The following is a 19887-nucleotide window of genomic DNA, read 5'->3' on the forward strand; positions in this document are numbered from 1 at the left end:
AGATATTTAGGAGAGATTTTAGAGCAAATATCCTTGAGAACTGGTGTTAGTAGAAATTAGGTACTGTTAAACAGAAGGAAATACGTTGATATTAATACCGAGCTAATTCTTCACTTCAGATTACCTTAGGGAGAACACGCAGCAGCTAGAGATTCTCTTGTGAAAAAGAAAGTATCCAAAGCACTGAGCCTCCTGCAACCAGCGTATGCTTGAAAACGCGTAGATTATCTCTCTGCTTCCAGAATAAGTTCTGTACAATGCACAAGCAGTCTCCCAGTGTTTGCCCATAGCACGTATCTTTGTCAAGAACATTTAACACCAGGTTTGCACAGGACATCTTCAGGACGTTTCATACCGACTTGGATTCTTAGTGCCAGACGAGATGTCTCAGTAAGTACTAAGTAAGTGTGTATTTGCCAAATACTTCAGGTGGGAAGTGTATTTCATAATTTGCTCTAGCAACAGCCAAGACCTGACGGAGGAGGGGCGTGCTGAGGCTGGCGGGTAGACGCCCATGTGTAGTTCCTGCGCTGGACGCCCAGTGCCGCTGCTGGGCAGGGAGAAACCAGTGAGCACCAGCTGGATGGTGCACGGCTGACGTTAGCTGAGAGCCCAGCCGAAATATCCTACTTGCCCTGGAATACACCCCAGTTCTAAAGGCTTTCCAAGGGATCTGCCGCATCAAGAACCGTCTGGAACTTCCAAGCGCACACGACAGAATTGGGAATGTGAAGGAGAGAGAAGGTCGCCCAGGCTGTAACCGCCTGCTGATGCCATACGCTGCTGTTCCAGGGGAATATGGAGTCAGGCAGAGCCCGTTGGCTGGTAAGCATCGGCTTAATACAGCGAGAAAGAAATGTTTGCATTTAACAGAGTGATGGGGGAAGCATTAACTGGACTGAATGCAGAGAGGAGGCTGGTTTGTCTCTCAGTAAACCACAAATAGGATATATACCAGTCGTATTTGTCGTATAAAGGAGAGCCAGGATGTGCGGAACGACTCTCTCGACTTTCGTCACGTTTGTATCCAGCTGAGAAGCTCAGGGCAGAAGCTCTGCGGGAGCGCTGGGGATTCAGAGTGCCAGAAGAGAGAGAAGAAACTCGTCCTGAGAGCTGGCTGGGAAGGATAGCGTGGCTCCCTCCTTACACTCGGCCATGGAAAGCACGTTGGTTCCGGAAAGCATCTGTGCTTTATTTCTGAGGGAATGCTCCTCCCGAGCCACAGGGCGTGTCGGAGAAGACGGTTCTCACAGCCGTGGGGCAGTGGCTCCAGGGATGGTGCAGAAGTTTTTATCGGGGGGGGCCAAACGAGACCTGGGAACAGTGAGCTTTCACTTGCATGATCTGAATTTCCAGACTGAAGACCAAGGAGGGGATTTTGAAACTGAAATTGCCCAGGATGCAGAAATGCGGGAAGAATTCTATTTTAGGAACACTGTGTCCTTAAACTTGGAGACCCAACAGGAACTGAGCAAAATATGTTGCCGTGGCTCTTTCCTAGATTTAAGATGCAAGTCTTTTAGAAAACAACTGGGTTTTGTTTATTTTAAACGATGTTCTTAGGGTAAAGGAGTTATCACTAAACAAAAAGTCACGGAAGCCTGCAACATCACTATGTGTTCAAGGAGATAAGCAAATTCTCCGACAAATTTATGAAGATTATATGATCTTATTATGGCTATGGTTCTTTAGTCTGTCCTACACACAATGTACCTTCACCTGGCAGTACAGTTACTTCTTGCTTTTCCTGTGAGGCTTTTCCATACACACTCATTTTATTATTTTAACTCAATGGAAGACAGCATCATCAGCTATCCAATGATGCATGGTAAGTGACTTACTTCATTTTGTGTTTCTCCACAATCTGAAGGAGTGTGACCTTGAATCTAAGGGCAACAACAAGGACGGAAGGACGGAAGGACGGAAGGACAGACGGAAGGACGGACGGAAGGAAGGAAGGAGAGAGGGAGGGAGGGAGGGAGGGAGGGAGGGAGGGAGGGAGGGAGGGAGGGAGGGAGGGAGGGAGGGAGGGAGGGAGGGAGGGAGGGAGGGAGGGAAGGCGGGAAGGAAGACAGGAAGGCAGGAAGGCAGGAAGGCAGGAAGGCAGGAAGGCAGGAAGGAAGGAAGACGGGTCTCGGAGGCAGCTCTGTGCATCATCGGTACCTTGTATGTGTCCTGGCCAGATCTCGCCCAGAGTCCGCAGGAGCAGTCGCAATGTAACGCGATCCTCAGGGCTGGCGATGTGTGACCTGGGGATTTTATCTCTTATCTGGCATGCTCCCGACCCCCCACCTCCACTTCCTTGCATTTATTCCTCCCAGATCCTTCCAGAGAGGCGAATTATACCTTTTCCTGAGAATGATCCTGCTTCTAATCATCCCATAATAAATTCTGAAGCTTCCTACACACACTTCCAACATCTCATAATCAGTTTGTTGTTTCTTACATCCTTTCTGACAATCCATGATAATGTTCCATCTTTTTCTTTCTTTTTTCTTTCTCTTTCTTTTTTCTTTTTCTTTCTTTCTCTCTTTCTTTCTTTCTTTCTTTCTTTCTTTCTTTCTTTCTTTCTTTCTTTCTGTTCCTTCCTTCCTTCCTTCCTTCCTTCCTTCCTTCCTTCCTTCCATCCCTCCTCCCTCCCTCCCTCCCTCCCTTCCCTTCCCTTCCCTTCCCTTCCCTTCCCTTCCCTTCCCTTCCCTTCCCTTCCCTTCCCTTCCCTTCCCTTCCCTTCCCTTCCCTTCCCTTCCCTTCCCTTCCCTTCCCTTCCCTTCCCTTCCCTTCCCTTCCCTTCCCTTCCCTTCCCTTCCCTTCCCTTCCCTTCCCTTCCCTTCCCTTCCCTTCCCTTCCCTTCCCTTCCCTTCCCATTTTATTTTATTTTATTTTATTTTATTTTATTTTATTTTATTTTATTTTATTTTATTTTATTTTATTTTATTTTATTTTATTTTATTTATTATTTTTATTTTTATTTTTATTTTTATTTATTTTTGTTTTGTTTTGTTATTTCTTGTTCATAAAGTGTCTGGAAGAACCTCTTGGAATCTACACTTGGATGGCTCCTTTAATGGCCCATCAACCAGTGTCCTAAGGTTCCTGGTCTTTGTCATTGTTTCCATTAGATCCTGGTCATCAAGGTTTGTGTCTCTAGGTGTCTAATTTTCTCGCCTTCTGTATTAAATAGCCTTAAATAACCTTACACAAGTGCAGGAGTTCAGGTTTGATCTCTGAGCACAGCGTCCTTGCATGTATTTCTAAATCCTGTGGTAATATCAGAGGAGAAAGGGAGATACATCTCCAAAATGTGAAAGCAGGTTGCAGAATTTTTATGTTTGTGTACGGCTGGGGACATTTTTCATGAATGTGTGAGTGCCGTGTTTTGTGGTGACACACCTTGGCGTGGGAGCAAAGGAAGATTCGCGGCCAATTCACGGAAGAGGACGCTTTTCACACAGCAAAGCACGGGAATCCTGTGTTCTCTGGGCAAAGTGTGACACACAATGTGACGTGAACGACGTTAGGATGATGTGTCATTTTAGTATCATTTTAGTGAAATTGCGAGATAGAGTGGGCATGCCCCACTTGCTAATTGTCCTGTGCTGATTAACAAGAGGAGAAAAGAAGGCAAATACCACAATTCATCCCGTGGAAGTGACATCTTTTCGTAATTCCTGTACAGCACAGAGGAAAAATGAAAGCTGTATTTGAAGAGTTCGCGGTGGTGAGCTGGGGAATGATACCCAAAGTGGTGTCACTGTGTGCGGGGAGCAAGGCTTCTTCAAACACGGCAAATATTTACACTACGCCTTTGACTTCTGTTTGCAAGAAGAGTGGAGATTCAAGCAGCAAACATGAGATCAGCAGCTCTGTCCCGAATGCGAAGAAAATATTCCCCCTTGAAACGCTGGGTGGGGATGTTGGCCACGGACCGGCAGGTTCCTCTGCACCGGCTTTTCAGACACAGGGAGACAGAAAAGCCGTGCGAGCTGCTGGAAGGGCGGCGGGGCACGGAGCCGGGGGGCTTTCAGGCTTCAGGATTCCTGACAAACACCGCTCTGCCTCGGACACTGTTTTAAAGTACAGGGAGCCACGGCGGATGCCCGTAAAGGAGGGCTCATTTGGAGAGTCATGGCGTTTGGGAGACAGAGCAGAGGCACTGAGAGGCAAGTGGTCTTGTTTGTTCTGTGCGTTTGCGTGTGTCAGAGCGGGGCCGAAACCCTCCGCTATTCTCTGGCGGAGGAAATGGAGAGGGACTCCTTTGTCGCCAATATCGCAAAAGACCTGGGCGTTTCTCCGAGCCAGCTCGCGTCTCGCAAGGCCCGCGTTGTGTCTGAGGGGAACGAGCAGTATTTCCGCCTCAATCTAAATACCGGAGTCCTGACGGTAAAGGAGACGCTGGACCGAGAGGTGATCTGTCCGCAGAGCGATATCTGCACACTCTTCTTTAAGATATTCTTTGAAAATCCGGTGCAGCTGATCCGAGGGGAGATGGAGGTTCGTGACGTGAACGACAACTCCCCTGTGTTCCCGGAGAAGAAAATGGTTTTAGAGATTCTGGAAACGGCATCCCCTGGGTCTCGTTTCCCCCTAGAAAGAGCACGCGATAAGGACGTGGGGAGCAACGGCTTGCAGAACTACAGCCTCGGATCCAATTCGCATTTTTCCCTGGCTCTCGGAACAGGGAAAGGTGGAGCAAAATACCCCGAACTCATCCTACAGAGGCAACTGGACCGCGAACAGCAGAGGGAGGTGAATTTACTCCTGACCGCCACCGACGGGGGCACACCGCCCAAGTCGGGCATGGCTCAGGTCCGGATCGTAGTGCTGGATGCCAACGACAATATCCCGGTCTTCTCCCGGGAAGTCTACGAGGCCCGTGTGGCCGAAAACAGCCCCCCAGAGCAGCTGGTGGTCAGGGTCACAGCCGCGGATCCCGACGAAGGGTCCTACGGCAGAGTGCGGTATGCCTTCACCCAGACATCGGAGCGGTCCCGCCAGCTCTTCGAGCTGAACGCTGCCACCGGAGAGATCCGGGTTTCGGGCAACCTGGACTTTGAGGAAGTAGAAAGCCACGAGATGGTGGTCAAAGCCACCGACGGCGGGGGGTTGTCTGCGCATTGCAAAGTGCATGTGGAGGTGCTGGACATGAACGACAACGCCCCGGAAATAGCGCTCACCTCCCTCACTGCCTCCATCCCCGAGGACGCCCCGCCCCGGACCGTGGTGGCTCTGTTCAGTGTGCGGGACCGGGACTCGGGGGACAACGGCAGGACGGAGTGCGCGATCGACGGCGATTTGCCCTTCAGTCTCACCCCCACTTTCGACAATTACTACGAGCTGCGCACAAACGCAGCCCTGGACAGGGAAAGGACGGCGGAGTACAACATTACCATCACAGCCATGGACTGGGGCAGATCTCGGCTGAGTTCTCGGGAAAGAATCTTCGTGCAGATATCCGATGTGAACGACAATCCCCCGGAGTTCACAGAGAACGTTTACACCATATCAGTGAACGAGAACAACAACCCCATGCTCCGGATCGGCAACGTAAATGCCACGGACGCCGACGCGGGTAAAAACTCCCGTGTGAGCTACGCGCTGGTGCGAGAGAAGGGCAAGGAGCAGACCGATGTGTCGATCAACTCTGAAAACGGGGACGTTTACATCCTCCGCCCGCTAGACTACGAAGAGGTGCGCGCCTTAGAGGTGACCGTGCGCGCAGCTGACGGGGGCTCGCCGGCGCTCAGCGCCGAGGCGCTGCTGCGGGTGCTGGTGCGGGACGAGAACGACAACGCGCCCGTCGTGCTGCACCCGCCTCCCGACGGCAGCGCGGCGGCGGGCGAGCTGGTGCCGCGCTGGGCGCAGGCGGGTTACCTGGTGGCCAAGGTGGTGGCGGTGGACGCGGACGCGGGGCAGAACGCGTGGCTGTCCTACGAGCTGGCCAAGGCGACGGAGCCGGGGCTCTTCCGCGTGGGGCTGCACAGCGGCGAGGTGCGCACGGCGCGGGCCGTGACCGAGCGCGACGCGCCCAAGCACAGGCTCGTCGTGCTGGTGCGAGACCGCGGGCAGCCGCCGCGCTCCGCCACCGCCACCCTCGCCATCGCCCTGGTGGACGGCTTCTCCGAAGCCCACTTGCGGGTGAGTGAAGAGGCGCCGGCCGCCGATCCCGACGGGCGGCTCACCCTCTACCTCATTATCTGCTTGGCCTGCGTGTCCGTGCTGTTCCTGGCCACCGCGGCGGCCGCCGTGGTTGTGAAGGTGCGGCGGGCCAGGCAGAGCATGGCGGGGTCCTTGCCCACTTTCCCGAAATCTGCCGCTGAGAGCAGTGCTGGCTCCTTGCCCCGTAGCTACGTGTACGACATCTGCTTCTCCGCCGGGACCGTCAACAGCGAGTTCCGCTTCCTTAGGCCCCTCTTCCCCTGCTTCCCAGCTGGGCTGCCCCACGGCCCGGGCGACCAGCGGAGCTCGGTGTGCTCGGCCAACCTCGGGGAAGAAGTCGACTGGGCTGCACAGGTGAGGGACCTGCGCGGGCCGAGATGACGGGGGGAGCGGGGAGGGAGCAGAGGGGTCGGGAATCACCCCTGAATGTAGAAGTGGGGCAGTAGGGAGCAGCAAAGCGGCGGAGCTGGTCCTGAAGGAGTCGCCGGAACGATAGGAGCGGGTGGAGGTTGTGTCAGAGTCGCCGCCGAGCGCTCGGCTGCTCCCCAAGTGCGAGCTAACCGCGGCTTTGCATCCGGCTTTATGCCCTGGTCATTTGTGTGAGATTACGTCTGTGGTGTCATCCCAAAGGGGGGCAGCTGGACCATGAGAAGATGCGAACCAGGAGGATGGATGCGGGAGCCACACAGTGGGTCCTGCCCACGTCTTGTGTAGAGTCCGTAGGGGCCGGGTGCAGGAACGACACCAATCCCGGAGACACCATCCCTGAGGTCGTGGTGTCCCTGTCCATTGGTAGCAACAGGGTCTGCGGGGGCAGCGGTGGGTCTGGGTGTCACCTTACTGATGGCGTCCCCTGCACTGTTATCAAGAGCTGGTGCTCGGCGCTGGCAGCTGCCGCTTACCGGGGTGGTGGTGCTGAAGCCAAGATGTCTCACAATCTGCTGTGGGCCACGGAGCTATGTATCATGAAAATCCGATATATTTTTGTGGCCTTTGTTAACAAAAGCCATCAAAATAATTTTTGGCCATCAAAAAAAAATATATATATTGGCCATCAAAGTATGGAGATCGGGGCTTTACAAGGCACCCTCCCTGTCCCTTCCTGGCCCAGCCGGGTGCTCTCCGACAGTACCAGTATCTCACTTCACGGTGCTGTGTACTTATAATGAGTCATATCTAAGGTGTTTAACCTCCGTCTGTTTAAACAATATGGGGGAGACCAATAACGGTTATCGAAACAGCTCCTCCCCTCCTCATTCTCACATTGAGTACAAGTTGCCTCTAAACGTGGGGTTACTTGTTTGCGATGTCCATCTAGAACTTCACGCGAGTCTGCACAATGGACATATATGAGAAAGGAGACCCACAAACACCTTTTTATGGTCACTCCGTAACATCTTCAAATTGAATAACCCCTGATGACTTGGCCTCACATTACCACAGGTTCTCAGAACTGACATCGCAGTGGCATTAAGAGGACACAAAGACCCACCTCGAAATATCAACATTAAATCACGTTTTCTGTTTGCGAGAAAGAGATTTGGAGCTCTTCCTGTTTTAAATCCTCCACTCCCCCCCACCTCCCCCACAATCCCTCCCCCCCCCCCCCCCCCCCAATTCATAAAAGGTTTCCAGTGGTGACTTTTTGTTGTCCATATTGGAGGACGCTTTATGGCTTTTATTTTACCCCGTTCAGGTCAGAGACCTGACTCCCATCCTTCCTCCCTCTTTGACTCACGCACTGGTTTAAGACAAGCCCTCTAAGCGTCTCGCTGACATCTGCTTACCCTCAGCGTCCAAATGTCAACCCTCCATTCTGCTCTTTGCAGGGTCGAGTTCCCCCCTCCGAAGGCACGGGTCCCAGGCCAGCAGAGGAAAATGCCAGTTCTGATCAAAATCCTTGGCTCACCCATCAGTAAGTGAGGAGAAAGACAAACATCTTGGTCCTCACTGGCTAACGTCCTCACAGGGAAGGGAGAACAGAGAGACCGAACATGCACCAAAAAAGTACCAGTGAGGTACAAGACTGTGAGAGAGCAAAGACTCTCTCATCTTAAACAGTATTTTGTTCATATAGGTATTTTGAAATTGTGATAAGGATGGAGGAGGACTATGTTGCATGCTGGTTACACTGAGACTTGATGTATGATTGTGAGAGTGCTACTTCTCCCAAATGTTAAGGGAAACATGAAAAACAGAAACAGATCTTCAAGATCTGCTTTTCCTACATCAGCATTTCTGTATTTGTTATTGTGAAGAGGGTTCCTTCATAATGTTTCAGTTTTCTGCTATTTGTTCAATGCCAGGCCATACAGCTATTAAATTAAATGATATTTGCAAGGGAGTTTTTTAATAACAAACAGAAGCTAATTACATTCGAAGTGGCTGACATTGGCACACTGTGTAATCGATCATGAGTTTACACGTTCTCCATAAAGTAAAGAGTGGTCTTTGAGCACTGTATTCCCTTTTTTTATTCGTTTCATTTTCTTTTATAATAAAGTCGAAATGAACAGTTACAGAACATTTCAGGATTATCGAATATAATGTAGTAGAGAATTAAAAATACTGTTTGTGTTTTAACAGTAAAACGTTTACAATAATCTTAAGGCACTCTAGAATATAGAAAGTCAAGGAGCATTCCATTTTCATTTACTTTTATTAATCGGTATTAAAATATGAAGTAAGGTAATATTTCGTGTTACTCACACGTTTAAGAGTCAAACACCTGATGACAAAATAAACAATAAAAGGTACCTGTAAATCCCACGGGTGAGTGTGCTATCTCAAAGATCACTTGTCACAGCAATCGCCTAGGTAATACCCACCCCAAGAGTTGTATTTTGGGAATAAATCCATGCATTAGAAGTGGATTTTTTGCAAGGCAAATGAGAACATCTTGGGAAGAGGGTGTTCTCCTGCCAGAGAAGGGTGGGGTGAGTTTGTCTGAGTCACGCTAAGATCGGTGAGAAAAGAGAGATGCTGCCCGAGCCCCTTCGCAAGGGCTCCTGGCCTGACAGGTTGTGAATCGGAAACAATTTCAATCCATTCAAGAAAACAGTCCAAGAACTAGTAAAGGGAACCACCTAGCGATCACTGGCAACGTTCATGGACCAGCTCATTCTGGATGCTGGACACTTATAGTAGTACACAGCTTTTTAGCTAAAGGGCCTGAAAATCATTTATTTACTATGCATAAAAAGTTGGAACCATTTTAGGGAAGGACACTAGGAAAATGCAGCCTTGGATAAATCTAATTTTCAGATAAAAGGCAAACAGAAGCATTGCTCATTCGCACTTTTAACAGTATAGTACGGGAAGTTAAAGATAGTTTCAGAACAGAGAAATCGAGCAGTTTGTCTGTTTTTGCGGTTTTGCAGAGATCTCCGTGTACTTTCGCACGCCGGCCGCCTGGTGCCGCTGCTGACCGCAGAGGCTCCGCGCAGCTCCCGGCTCCACGGCCCCTGGGCTCGACCAGCAGGGGCTGCTCCGCTCGGGGGTCGGCGGGATAGATCGACACCTCCGTCCTGCTCACGGAGGGGGAAGGAAGGTTAGCCGAGAGGGAAATGGAGCTGAGAAAGAGGGAGGAACCGCTCCCAGGGCGAGCGTTGTTTGTGATACTGCTCCTCTGCGTGTCGGGGGGGAGAGCAGAAACCGCCCGGTACTCTGTGCCCGAAGAGGCGGCAAGAGGCTCCCTTGTGGCAAATATCGCAAAGGATTTGGGACTGACCGCTGAGGAATTGTCGACTCGACAGGTCCGACTCGTTCCTGAAGGAGAAAAACAGTATTTTCAACTGGATCGGCACACCGGGGATTTGGTTGTGCGAGAACGGATGGATCGGGAGGAGCTGTGCGGGCAGAGCGAGCCCTGCCTGGTACGTTTCGATGTGTTGTTGGAGGGTCCACTGCAGTCCTTCCGTGCCGAGGTAAGCCTCACAGACATTAATGATCATGCTCCCGTGTTCTTAAATAAAGATATAATTTTAAAGATCTCGGAAACTACAAAGCCGAAAGCTCGTTTTTTACTGGAAAGCGCTCAGGATCCAGATGTGGGCAACAACAGTGTTCAGCATTACAGCATCAGCTCGAACGGTTATTTCCATATCTACACCCGGCAGCGTAGTGACGGCAGGAGGCACGCCGAGCTGATGTTGGACAGAGAGCTAGACCGGGAAAAGCAGGCAGAAGTGGCTTTCAGCATCACGGCTGTGGATGGTGGGTCTCCACCGCGCTCTGGTACAGCCGTAATCCACGTGGTAGTCCTGGATGCAAATGACAACATTCCAGTATTTACGCAGAGCCTGTATAAGGTCCGAGTATTAGAAAATAGCTCCGAGGATACCTTGGTGGCAGTGGTGTCTGCTAAAGATTTAGACTCAGGAATGAACGGGGAAATAGCCTATTCCATAGTTCAAAATTCAGAGGATAATCGAGAGACCTTTAAAATAAATCCAGAGACAGGGCAGATTCGACTCAAAAAAACACTGGATTATGAAGAAACAAAGACTTACGAGATAGACGTGCAGGCCACGGATGGAGGAGGCCTGTCTGCGAACTGCAAGGTGGAGGTGGAGGTGCAGGACGTGAACGACAACGCCCCCGAAGTAACAATCACCTCCCCCACCAGCAGCCTCTCCGAAGCGGCCCCGCTGAACACGGTGGTGGCCCTCTTCAGCGTGCGGGACCGAGACTCAGGGGACAACGGCAGGACGAGCTGCGAGCTGCTGGGCGAGCAGCCCTTCAGCATTTTGCCGCTGGTGGGTGAAGCATACGCGCTAGTGACATTGGAGGCGTTGGACCGGGAGGAGGTGTCGGAGTACAACGTGACTGTGCGGGCCAGTGACGCCGGTACTCCTGCGCTCTCAACATCGGAGACGCTGTTGGTGCGGCTCTCGGACGTGAACGATAATGCGCCTACCTTCTCCCAGGCCATTTACAGCATGGTGCTACGCGAAAACAAGCCCGCTGGGACGATCCTGGGCCGCCTTAATGCCACAGACGCCGACACAGGTGAAAACGCCCGTGTCAGCTACATGCTGGTGCCGACTCCACTGGGGGTCTCCGCTGCGCGGTCCTTCTTGTCGGTGGAGGCCGAGAGCGGCATAGTGCGGGCTCTGCGTCCAGTGGACTACGAAAAGGTGCGCGCCTTCGAGGTGACCGTGCGCGCAGCTGACGGGGGCTCGCCGGCGCTCAGCGCCGAGGCGCTGCTGCGGGTGCTGGTGCGGGACGAGAACGACAACGCGCCCGTCGTGCTGCACCCGCCTCCCGACGGCAGCGCGGCGGCGGGCGAGCTGGTGCCGCGCTGGGCGCAGGCGGGTTACCTGGTGGCCAAGGTGGTGGCGGTGGACGCGGACGCGGGGCAGAACGCGTGGCTATCCTACGAGCTGGCCAAGGCGACGGAGCCGGGGCTCTTCCGCGTGGGGCTGCACAGCGGCGAGGTGCGCACAGCGCGGGCCGTGACCGAGCGCGATGCGCCCAAGCACAGGCTCGTTGTGCTGGTGCGAGACCGCGGGCAGCCGCCGCGCTCCGCCACCGCCACCCTCGCCATCGCCTTGGTGAACGGCTTCTCTGAAGCCTTCCTGCAGCTTTCGCAGGCGCCCGCGGGAAGCCCGCAGCAGGAGGAGGGCGACCACGACATTCTCACCACCTACCTCATCGCCTCCCTCTGCTGCGTCTCCTCACTCTTCCTTGTATTCGTCGCCGCCTTTTCGGGGACCACGCTGTGCAAGGGTCGCCTCTGCCCGGCGCTCCCGAACTCCTCGGCCCGCAGCTCTGCTGACAGCGACTTGACCGCCGATGCCAGGGACGTGGCCGGCAGGGGAGATCTGTGGCCGGGTTACCACTACGAGAAGTATTTGACAAGCGGCTCGGGGCAGAGCGACTTCAAGTTCCTGAGGCCCGTCCTGCCGAGTCCGCAGAGTCCACCAGGCTGCGCGGAGGCTGGCAAGGGCGATATGCTTGAGTGCAGCCCCCAGCGCGCTGGCCAGAAGGGAGCCGAGCAGGGGACAGCAGCCCCTCCGTAGCTCTAACTGCCTGCCCGCCCTCCTCAAGCCCGGGCAGTTGCAGCGCGCATGCCTGCACGGCAGAGCGGGAGGTGCGTCTGTGCTTGCACCTGTCTGGGTGTGTTTCCCGTGTCTCGTCCCCACCATGCGATCTCGAGTAGATGTAGTGATGTGCTGTTTTGCTGCGTGCATAATACCTGACAGGGAGATCCACGCGGAGGCCCCCTCCTGGTTTCTCAGAGCGGAGAAGGCGGGCGGGTGCCTCCGGACAAAGCCTCCGCCCCGCTGTGCGGGGTTGAAAGGACTTCCCCTAGTCCTCCGGCCCTGTGTTTGTCCTTGTCCTTCTCCTTGGCCCTCGGAATTGTGTTTGTCCTTGTGTTACCGGCGGATTTGTGGCAGGGCGCCGATGTCGGCGTCGCGGCGGGCTCCGGCAGATCGTAGCGGGCGGAGAGGCTGTGAGCTGCGGGCGCTACCGGTGCGTTTGTGTCAAGCTCGGCGTTTGCGCCCGCTGCGGGCTTTACCTTTGCCTTTGAGTGTGTGCGGCAGGCAGTGGGACATGTACACATGTGCCCGATGGAGCGTGGCTGCGAGAGGCAGCGGCCAGGACCGCGTCCCGACCAGGAGCAGTCCACAAGGAGAGGTGAAAAGTCCTTCACTTGGGGAGAAAGAATCCCTTGTTCCAGGAAAGCAGCCTAGTGGAAAAGGCCCGGGGGGTCCCGATGGACATCAAGATGAACCTGAGACAGCAGCGTGCCCTTGCCATAAAGAAGGCTAATGCTATCTCATGTTGCATCAGCGGAGTATCTCAAACAGGTTAAGGAAAATCGTCCTTCCCCTCTGATCACCATTGATGAGGCAAGACCCTGTCTAGTCTTTTAGAGCTGAAAGGGATCCAGCTCATGACACTTACCCTTGTTTCCTGGAGACTAAATTTGCGCTTGTAATTGGCCTAGCAAATGACCCTCTGAGAAGTCAGGTGTATGATTTTCTTCACCCCCGAAGAGAAAAATAAATTAAATTAAATGAAAGAAACTTAAGTCTCCTTCCTTCACGAAATGACATGTTCCATCTTGGCGGTAGATTTTCTGAAATGCTTCATTAGTAGGGTTTGGCTCTCTAAATTGGCTCGTTAAGTTCTATGGCTCCTTAAATTCTTTGGCTCCTTAAATCCTTTGTCCTGCTTGTTAGGGAACACTGTGGACCTCATCCTGTCCTTTTTTTGGGATGTAACACAGGGGTGAGATTGGGCAGACAAAGATCATTCTCACGCCAATGCAGCTTGGCCATCCTTCATTAAAAGCAAAGCAAGTCACACTCATGTAATGCACTTTAGCCATGCCCCCATGTCCGCAGGGAAAGGATGGTGTGAGTCCTGTGTGTCAATGCAGCACAAGTGCTGCTCTCTTTCTTAGCTGGGTCCTGGATCTCCCTGTCTGAGATGTGTGGGCGCTGTGTGCATTTGTGATGTGTGCTCCTCCAGCTTGGCCAGCAAGAGAGGTGCTTAGACTGAGTGCTGTCATCTCCAGGGGACAGAAAAAACGTGCACAACCAGAGATCCCTGTGGTTTAGAAAAGGATGGTTGGCTGTCTCTTGGGGATTGCTTCAAAGCTCTAGAAGCACTCATGATGCTGGGAATGAGTGTAAATATAAAGCACTGTGAACTTCTGTTTGCCTGGATTCTAAGGTAAATGAATGACGACTCTGTCCCTAGACAAATACGGTCTCCCAGTTTTATCACACCATTCTCCTTCCCATTTCCTGTAGGTTCTCCATCTGATGAGAGTGCAGTCCTGACATGATTTTTCAAGGTTTTAATTCCATAGTTTTAGAAAGATTTCATACTCCTTTTTCCCTTTCTCTTTTCCTGTATGAGTTGTGTTTCAGCCATGTGTTACCTATTCCCCTGAAGGACTGTCACCACAGGAAGAAGAACAGGTGAACACGTTGTTGGAACAACGGTGGTATGGCACTGAACAATTGGAAAAGCTCAGGCTGCTTTGCACTGCATTCATAAGCCGCATGACTGACAAGCAGGACACGCTTTCCTGTAAAGGTGACATGGAAAGAGCACCCGAGCGCAATTCCTGCCACAATAAAAAGGCTGCTGCTGTTGGGAGAGTCCTTGTAGCGATGTTGATTGCAGGCAAGCTCTGTGAGCACGCCGGCGTTTGGCCAAGGCTGAGAGTCGGCGGCCAGGAGCGCGTCCCGTCCCGGAGCAGTCCCGCCGCGGGCCGCAGGGTGGTGCTCCTGGCCAAGGCGGCGGCGAGCGGCTGCGAGCCGGGAGGAGCCGAGCCCAGTACAACGCGGAGCAGCGCAGCCGGGAGGCGGCGGCGAGCGGTCCTCCGCGCCGAACAGCGCAGCAGCCGCTGGCGGTCCCGGACGGCCGCGCTGCGGGCCGCCAGCCGGCCTCGGCGAGAGGGAGAGAGGGAGGCCGCGAGGGAGGGCGCCCGCCCGCCCCGCCGCGCTGCTGCCGGGCGCCGCTTCCCGCGGAGGACTGCGGCAGACGGAGGGTGTCCGCCGCCCCGCCATGGCGTCTGCAAGGCAAGTGCTTTGTCTGTGTGCTTTGCTGTGCGTGCCGCGCGTTCGCTGCGAGCCCATCCGCTACTCCGTAGCCGAGGAGGGGGAGAGCGGCTCCGTGGTGGCCAACGTGGCGGAGGACGCGGGGCTGACCCCGGCGCAGCTCTCGGCTCGCCGGGCACGCATTGCCTCACCGGCCGGCCGGCAACACTTTCGCTTAGAGCGCGCCACCGGCCGCCTCGTCCTGGCGGAGCGGCTCGATCGCGAGGAGATGTGCGGCCGCTCGCTTACCTGCACGCTCGCCTTCGAGCTCCTGCTCGAAAACCCGCTGCAGTTCTTTCGGGTCGAGGTGGCCGTGGAGGACGTCAACGACCACTCGCCGGTCTTTCCCGAGGAACGAGTCACTTTTCAAATCCCGGAAACCAGCGATCCTGGCTCGCGATTCCCCGTGGAAGCGGCTCAGGACCTGGACGTTGGCAGCAACAGCATCCAGGCTTACACGATCGCTCCCGAGAACGATTACTTCAGTGTTTCTTTTAAGCATCCAAGAAATAAGTTCATCGAATTGGTTTTGGAAAACCCTCTAGATAGAGAGGAGCAGCCAGAGTTGCTTTTCAGTCTCATTGCTACAGACGGTGGCTCTCCACCTAGGAGCGGGACCACCCAAATCCACATCGTAGTTCTGGATGTAAATGACAATGCTCCCATCTTTACTCAGGACGTGTATGTTGGTCAGGTTTTGGAAAGTGCCCCAGCGGGCTCTGTGGTTCTCAGAGTTGTAGCCACAGATGCAGACGTGGGACTTAATGGTGACATCTCCTACAGGTTCAGCCAAGCAGTCAGTGAAAGCCACTTGCCTTTCACAATTGACAGCATGAGTGGTGAAATTCGAGTCACAAAGCCCCTGGATTTTGAGGCCACACAGAAATATGAGCTCAGTGTGCGGGCAACTGATGGTGGGGGCCTCTCAGGCATGTGCAATGTGATGGTGGAGGTGGTGGATGTGAACGACAATGCGCCAGAGGTGGTGGTCAGTTCCTTCAGTACTCACATCCCCGAGAATGCAGAGCCTGGAACAGTGGTCGCCCTCTTTGCTGTGAGAGACCGGGATTCTGGTGTGAATGGGGAGATCACCTGTGCCCTTGAAGACCAGCTCTCCTTCTCCCTGAGGCCAGCGTATAAGAATTACTATGAGCTGGTGACCGTGAGCACATTGGACCGGGAGGAGACAGCTCAGTACCTTCTGGTCATCACAGCGGAAGACGCAGGTTCTCCTCCTCTCACCACCACCCAGACCTTCACGGTGGACATCTCCGATGTCAATGACAATGCCCCTGTCTTCAACCAGACATCATACACCATGTATGTGCGAGAGAACAATATCCCTGCAGTGCTTGTTGGGGCTGTCAGTGCAGTGGACTCAGACGCAGGACCCAATGCCAAGGTGATCTATTCCCTGGGGCCTGTGCACCCCACAGAGCAGGACCCCTGTTCCTGCATCTCTGTGAACTCAGAGAACGGGCATGTGTTTGTGCTGCGTCCACTGGACTATGAGCAGGTGAGGCAGCTTGAGGTGCTGGTGAGTGCCACCGATGCGGGGTCCCCTCCCCTCAGCACCAACGTCACTGTCCGCCTCCTCGTGGTGGACGAGAACGACAATGCCCCGCTGGTGTTGCACCCTGCTCAGGACAGCAGCCCGCCATCCAGTGAGCTTGTGCCAGCCTCATCCGAGGTGGGGGACCTGGTCACCAAAGTGGTGGCCGTTGATGCCGACTCTGGTCAGAACTCCTGGCTTTCCTTCCACCTTCTGAGGGCCACAGATCCTGGGCTGTTTGCTGTGGGTACCCAAAATGGGGAGGTGCGGCTGAGGAGGCCAGTGACAGAGAGGGATGCCATGAAGCAGAAGCTTGAAGTGCTGGTGCGTGACAATGGGAGGCCACCACTGTCGGCCACTGCAGCACTGAGTGTACTCCTCCTCAACGGCCTCTCGCAGGAATACCTGCCACAGCAGGAGGTGGCCGTGCAGGATGAAGACAGCTCCCTGACAATCTATTTAATCATTTCACTGGTCTTTGTCTCCGTCCTCTTCCTCACATCTGTCACAGCCTTTGTTGCTTGCAAGGTGTGCAAGAGAAAGGATTTGAAAGGAGGGCATGTGCTGTATGGCACGGGGAACTTGCAGAGCAGTCTGGCTGATGGGGCTGCTGCTGGGACCCTGCCCCACACCTATTGCTACGAGATCAACCTCACCACGGGCTCGGGCAACAGCGAGTTCAAGTTCCTGAAGCCCATCCTTCCGAGCCTGCCACCACAGCACTCTGGCACAGGCAGGGGTTTTGATGACACAGAGGATTTCCCACCAGTCCCTAACTCCATGGGGGATGGAGTCCTGGACATCTCTGGTCCATCATCTGTTGGACACTTTAATGGGCTTCCCTTTAACTAGGTCTGAGTCCACGCAGTGAAAGGCTTCATGCCTTGGAGGTGGAAGGGATCTGGCTCATGACACTCAGTCTTGTTTCCTGGAAATGAATCTGATCTTACAATTGGCTGCACGAATAACCTTCTAACATTAAGTCAAATGTAGGCTTTTCTTCACTCCTCCGTAAAGAAAAACTAATAAAATTAAATAAACTAGGGTCTTTCTCCTTGAGGCAATGGTATGTTTCAGTTCTTATATTGGCTTTTCTGCAGTTTTCATGAGGAAGTTTTGATCCAGGCTCCTTGTCTAAATGCTTGTCATTAGAAAAGACCTCATGTCTCACCCTGTCCTATTCTGTGCTGAAACACAATGTTGAGGTTGGGCAGAAGACAAGGCACTATAAACCTCCTCCCTTGCTTTCAGGATATGAATGGCATTATTCCTGTGTTTCACTGCAGTGCAAGTGCTACTCTCTTTCTTTGCTGAGTCCTGGATCTCTCTGTGTGAGACATGTGAGCACCAAGTGTTTTTGCACTGTGTGGTCTTCCACCTTGGTTGGCATGAACCATGTTTTGTACTGAGTTCCACCGTCTCATCCTCTCCAGGACACAGCAAAAATGTGCAGAGCCAGACTTTGCAGTGGTCCATCTGCTTGGGATTGACTCAAAACTATAGCAGCACTAAGTATTCCAATATAGACTCTCAGTATACAGAGCTTTGACTGTGATCATATATTTGGGTGTTTTGAAAGCTGAGTCAACACATTGCCTCAGAGGGCCTTTGTCTACATGTAGAACCACGATAGTCTAAAAGTAGAATCCAGTTTGGTGTCATTGTTTTCATTCCTGCTTGCTGGTGTTCCCCAATGACAGCTGAGAGATATTATGGTATGGTTTTCCAGATTTTTGTAAGAATGCTTACATTTTCCTTTTTTTCCCTTTCTCATCTGACTGTGTGTTTAAACATTTTCTTACCAATTCCCCTTAAGAAGAACTGACACCCAATTTATAGCAATGGGTTGTTGGAAGGAAGGTGATATGGGACTGGATACTTGAACACCCTCATGTTCTGTTGTGCTTCATTATACACTGTATCATTTTTAAGCTGGTATACCTTTGCCTGTAAAAGTGAAATAATATGAATGCCCGAGTGCCATTCTGGTAATAAAAATGATGCTGTTGTGGAGAGAGTCTTTATAGTAGTGTTCTTTGCAGGAAAGCTCTGTAAAGGATTCAGGGTTTTTCCAATGTCTGGGTTCTTTTTCATTTACTATATATATTTGTACTTGGTTCCTTGATTGAGGTTTTGTAATGGGGGCATGTGTCCTCTACCTGGAGAAGTGACCGCTAGTGCCTGAAGGAAAAGGGTGGGTACCAGGGATTTGCTAGAAGGCATCTTGTGGGTCTTGTAAGCACTGAACATAAGTGGCTGAACAGCTGGACTCAGAAGAGTGGTCGTCAACGGCACAATGTCCTGTTGGATGCCAGGAACTCTTGGTGTACCCAATTGATCAATACTGAATATTTTTTTTGTTTCTTTCTTGATTGAGGTATTGTTTTGGAGGCACGTGTTCTCTACCTGGAGATGTGGCAGCTAGTGCCTGGAGGAAAAGAGTGGGTAGCGGGGATTTGCTGGCAGGCCTCTTGTGGGCCTTGTGAGCACTGAGCATAAGAAGTTTCTGTGCAGCTGGGCCCAGAAGGGTGGTGATCAGTGGCACAAAGTCCCGTTGAATGCCAGGAACTTTTGGTGTACCCCATGGGTCAATACTGATTGCATTCCTGTTTAATGTCCTTATAAATAATTTCGATGATGGGACAGAGTGTACCCCCTGTAAGTCAGCAGGTGCCAGAAGATGGAGGTGAGCATGGGGGAGGAGAGTGTTGGCTAGAGCAGATGGTGTTGCTGTCATCAAAAGGACCTGGAGAACCTGGAGAAATGGGCTGTCTGGACCCTCATAGAATTCCACAAGGAGAGGTGCAATGTCCTTCAGTTGTGGACGACCAATGCTATGTTTCAGGAAAGCAGCCCACTGGAAAAGGCCCTGAGGGTCCCATTGGACACCCAGTTAAACCTGAGCGAACAGCATGGCCTGGCCATATTTAAGGCTAATGGTGTTTCAGCTTGCATAGGATGAATATCGCGAGCAAATCAAGGGAGTATCTCGAGCAGCACAAAGGGAAGTCCTCCTTCCCCTCTGTTCACCACAGGTGAGGCCAAACCCTGTCTAGTGTTTTAGAGCTGGAAGGGATCTAGCTCATGACACTTAGCCTTGTTTCCTTGAGACACAGTTTGCGCTTGTAATTGGCCTTGTAAATGATTCTCTAACCCTACATCAGATGTTGTTTTCCTTCACCTGTCCAAAATAAATAAAAGATTTACATAAAATGAAAGAAACTAAGGTCCTCGACCTTCAGGAAATGAAGTGTTTCAGCTCAGTCAGGGTCTTTTCTAAAGTCCCTCATTAGTAGGGTTTAGCTCTTTATATTGGCTCATTAAGTACTAAGGCTCCTTAAATTCTTTGGCTCCTTAAATTCTTTGTCCTGCTTGTTAGGGAACGATGTGGACCTCATCCTGTCCTTTTTCTGGGATGTAACACAAGGGTGATATTGGGCAGACAAAGATCCTTCTCACGCCAATGGCGCTTGGCCATCCGGCCTGAAAAGCAAAGCAAGTCACGCTCATGTAATGCACTTTAGCCATGCCCCCATGTCAGCAGGGAAAGGATGGTGTGAGTCCTGTGTGTCAATGCAGCACAAGTGCTGCTCTCTTTCTTAGCTGGGTCCTCGATCT

The 19887-nt window shown here is 52.5% G+C and overlaps 2 protein-coding genes across 2 annotated transcripts; both read left to right on the top strand.

The window, feature by feature from the left end:
* The first annotated feature begins 564 nt into the window (after window positions 1-564).
* LOC310881650 (uncharacterized protein) lies at window positions 565-14143 on the top strand. Its single transcript, XM_083799163.1, is given in 4 exon segments — window positions 565-1828; window positions 3020-6427; window positions 6430-6590; window positions 9669-14143. Coding segments are annotated over 3 exon segments (4974 nt in total). The 5' UTR covers window positions 565-1828; window positions 3020-4125; the 3' UTR covers window positions 12180-14143.
* A 207-nt stretch (window positions 14144-14350) lies between these two features.
* Window positions 14351-18282, top strand: LOC310881542 (protocadherin beta-15-like). Its single transcript, XM_083798982.1, has one exon. It carries the CDS (start codon window positions 14686-14688, stop codon window positions 17119-17121), a length of 2436 nt encoding a protein of 811 aa, XP_083655108.1. The 5' UTR covers window positions 14351-14685; the 3' UTR covers window positions 17122-18282.
* The last annotated feature ends 1605 nt before the right edge of the window (window positions 18283-19887 follow it).

This window comes from Anser anser (genome assembly GCF_964211835.1).
Source record: "Anser anser genome assembly, chromosome: 14".
Classification (NCBI taxonomy): Eukaryota; Metazoa; Chordata; class Aves; order Anseriformes; family Anatidae; genus Anser; species Anser anser.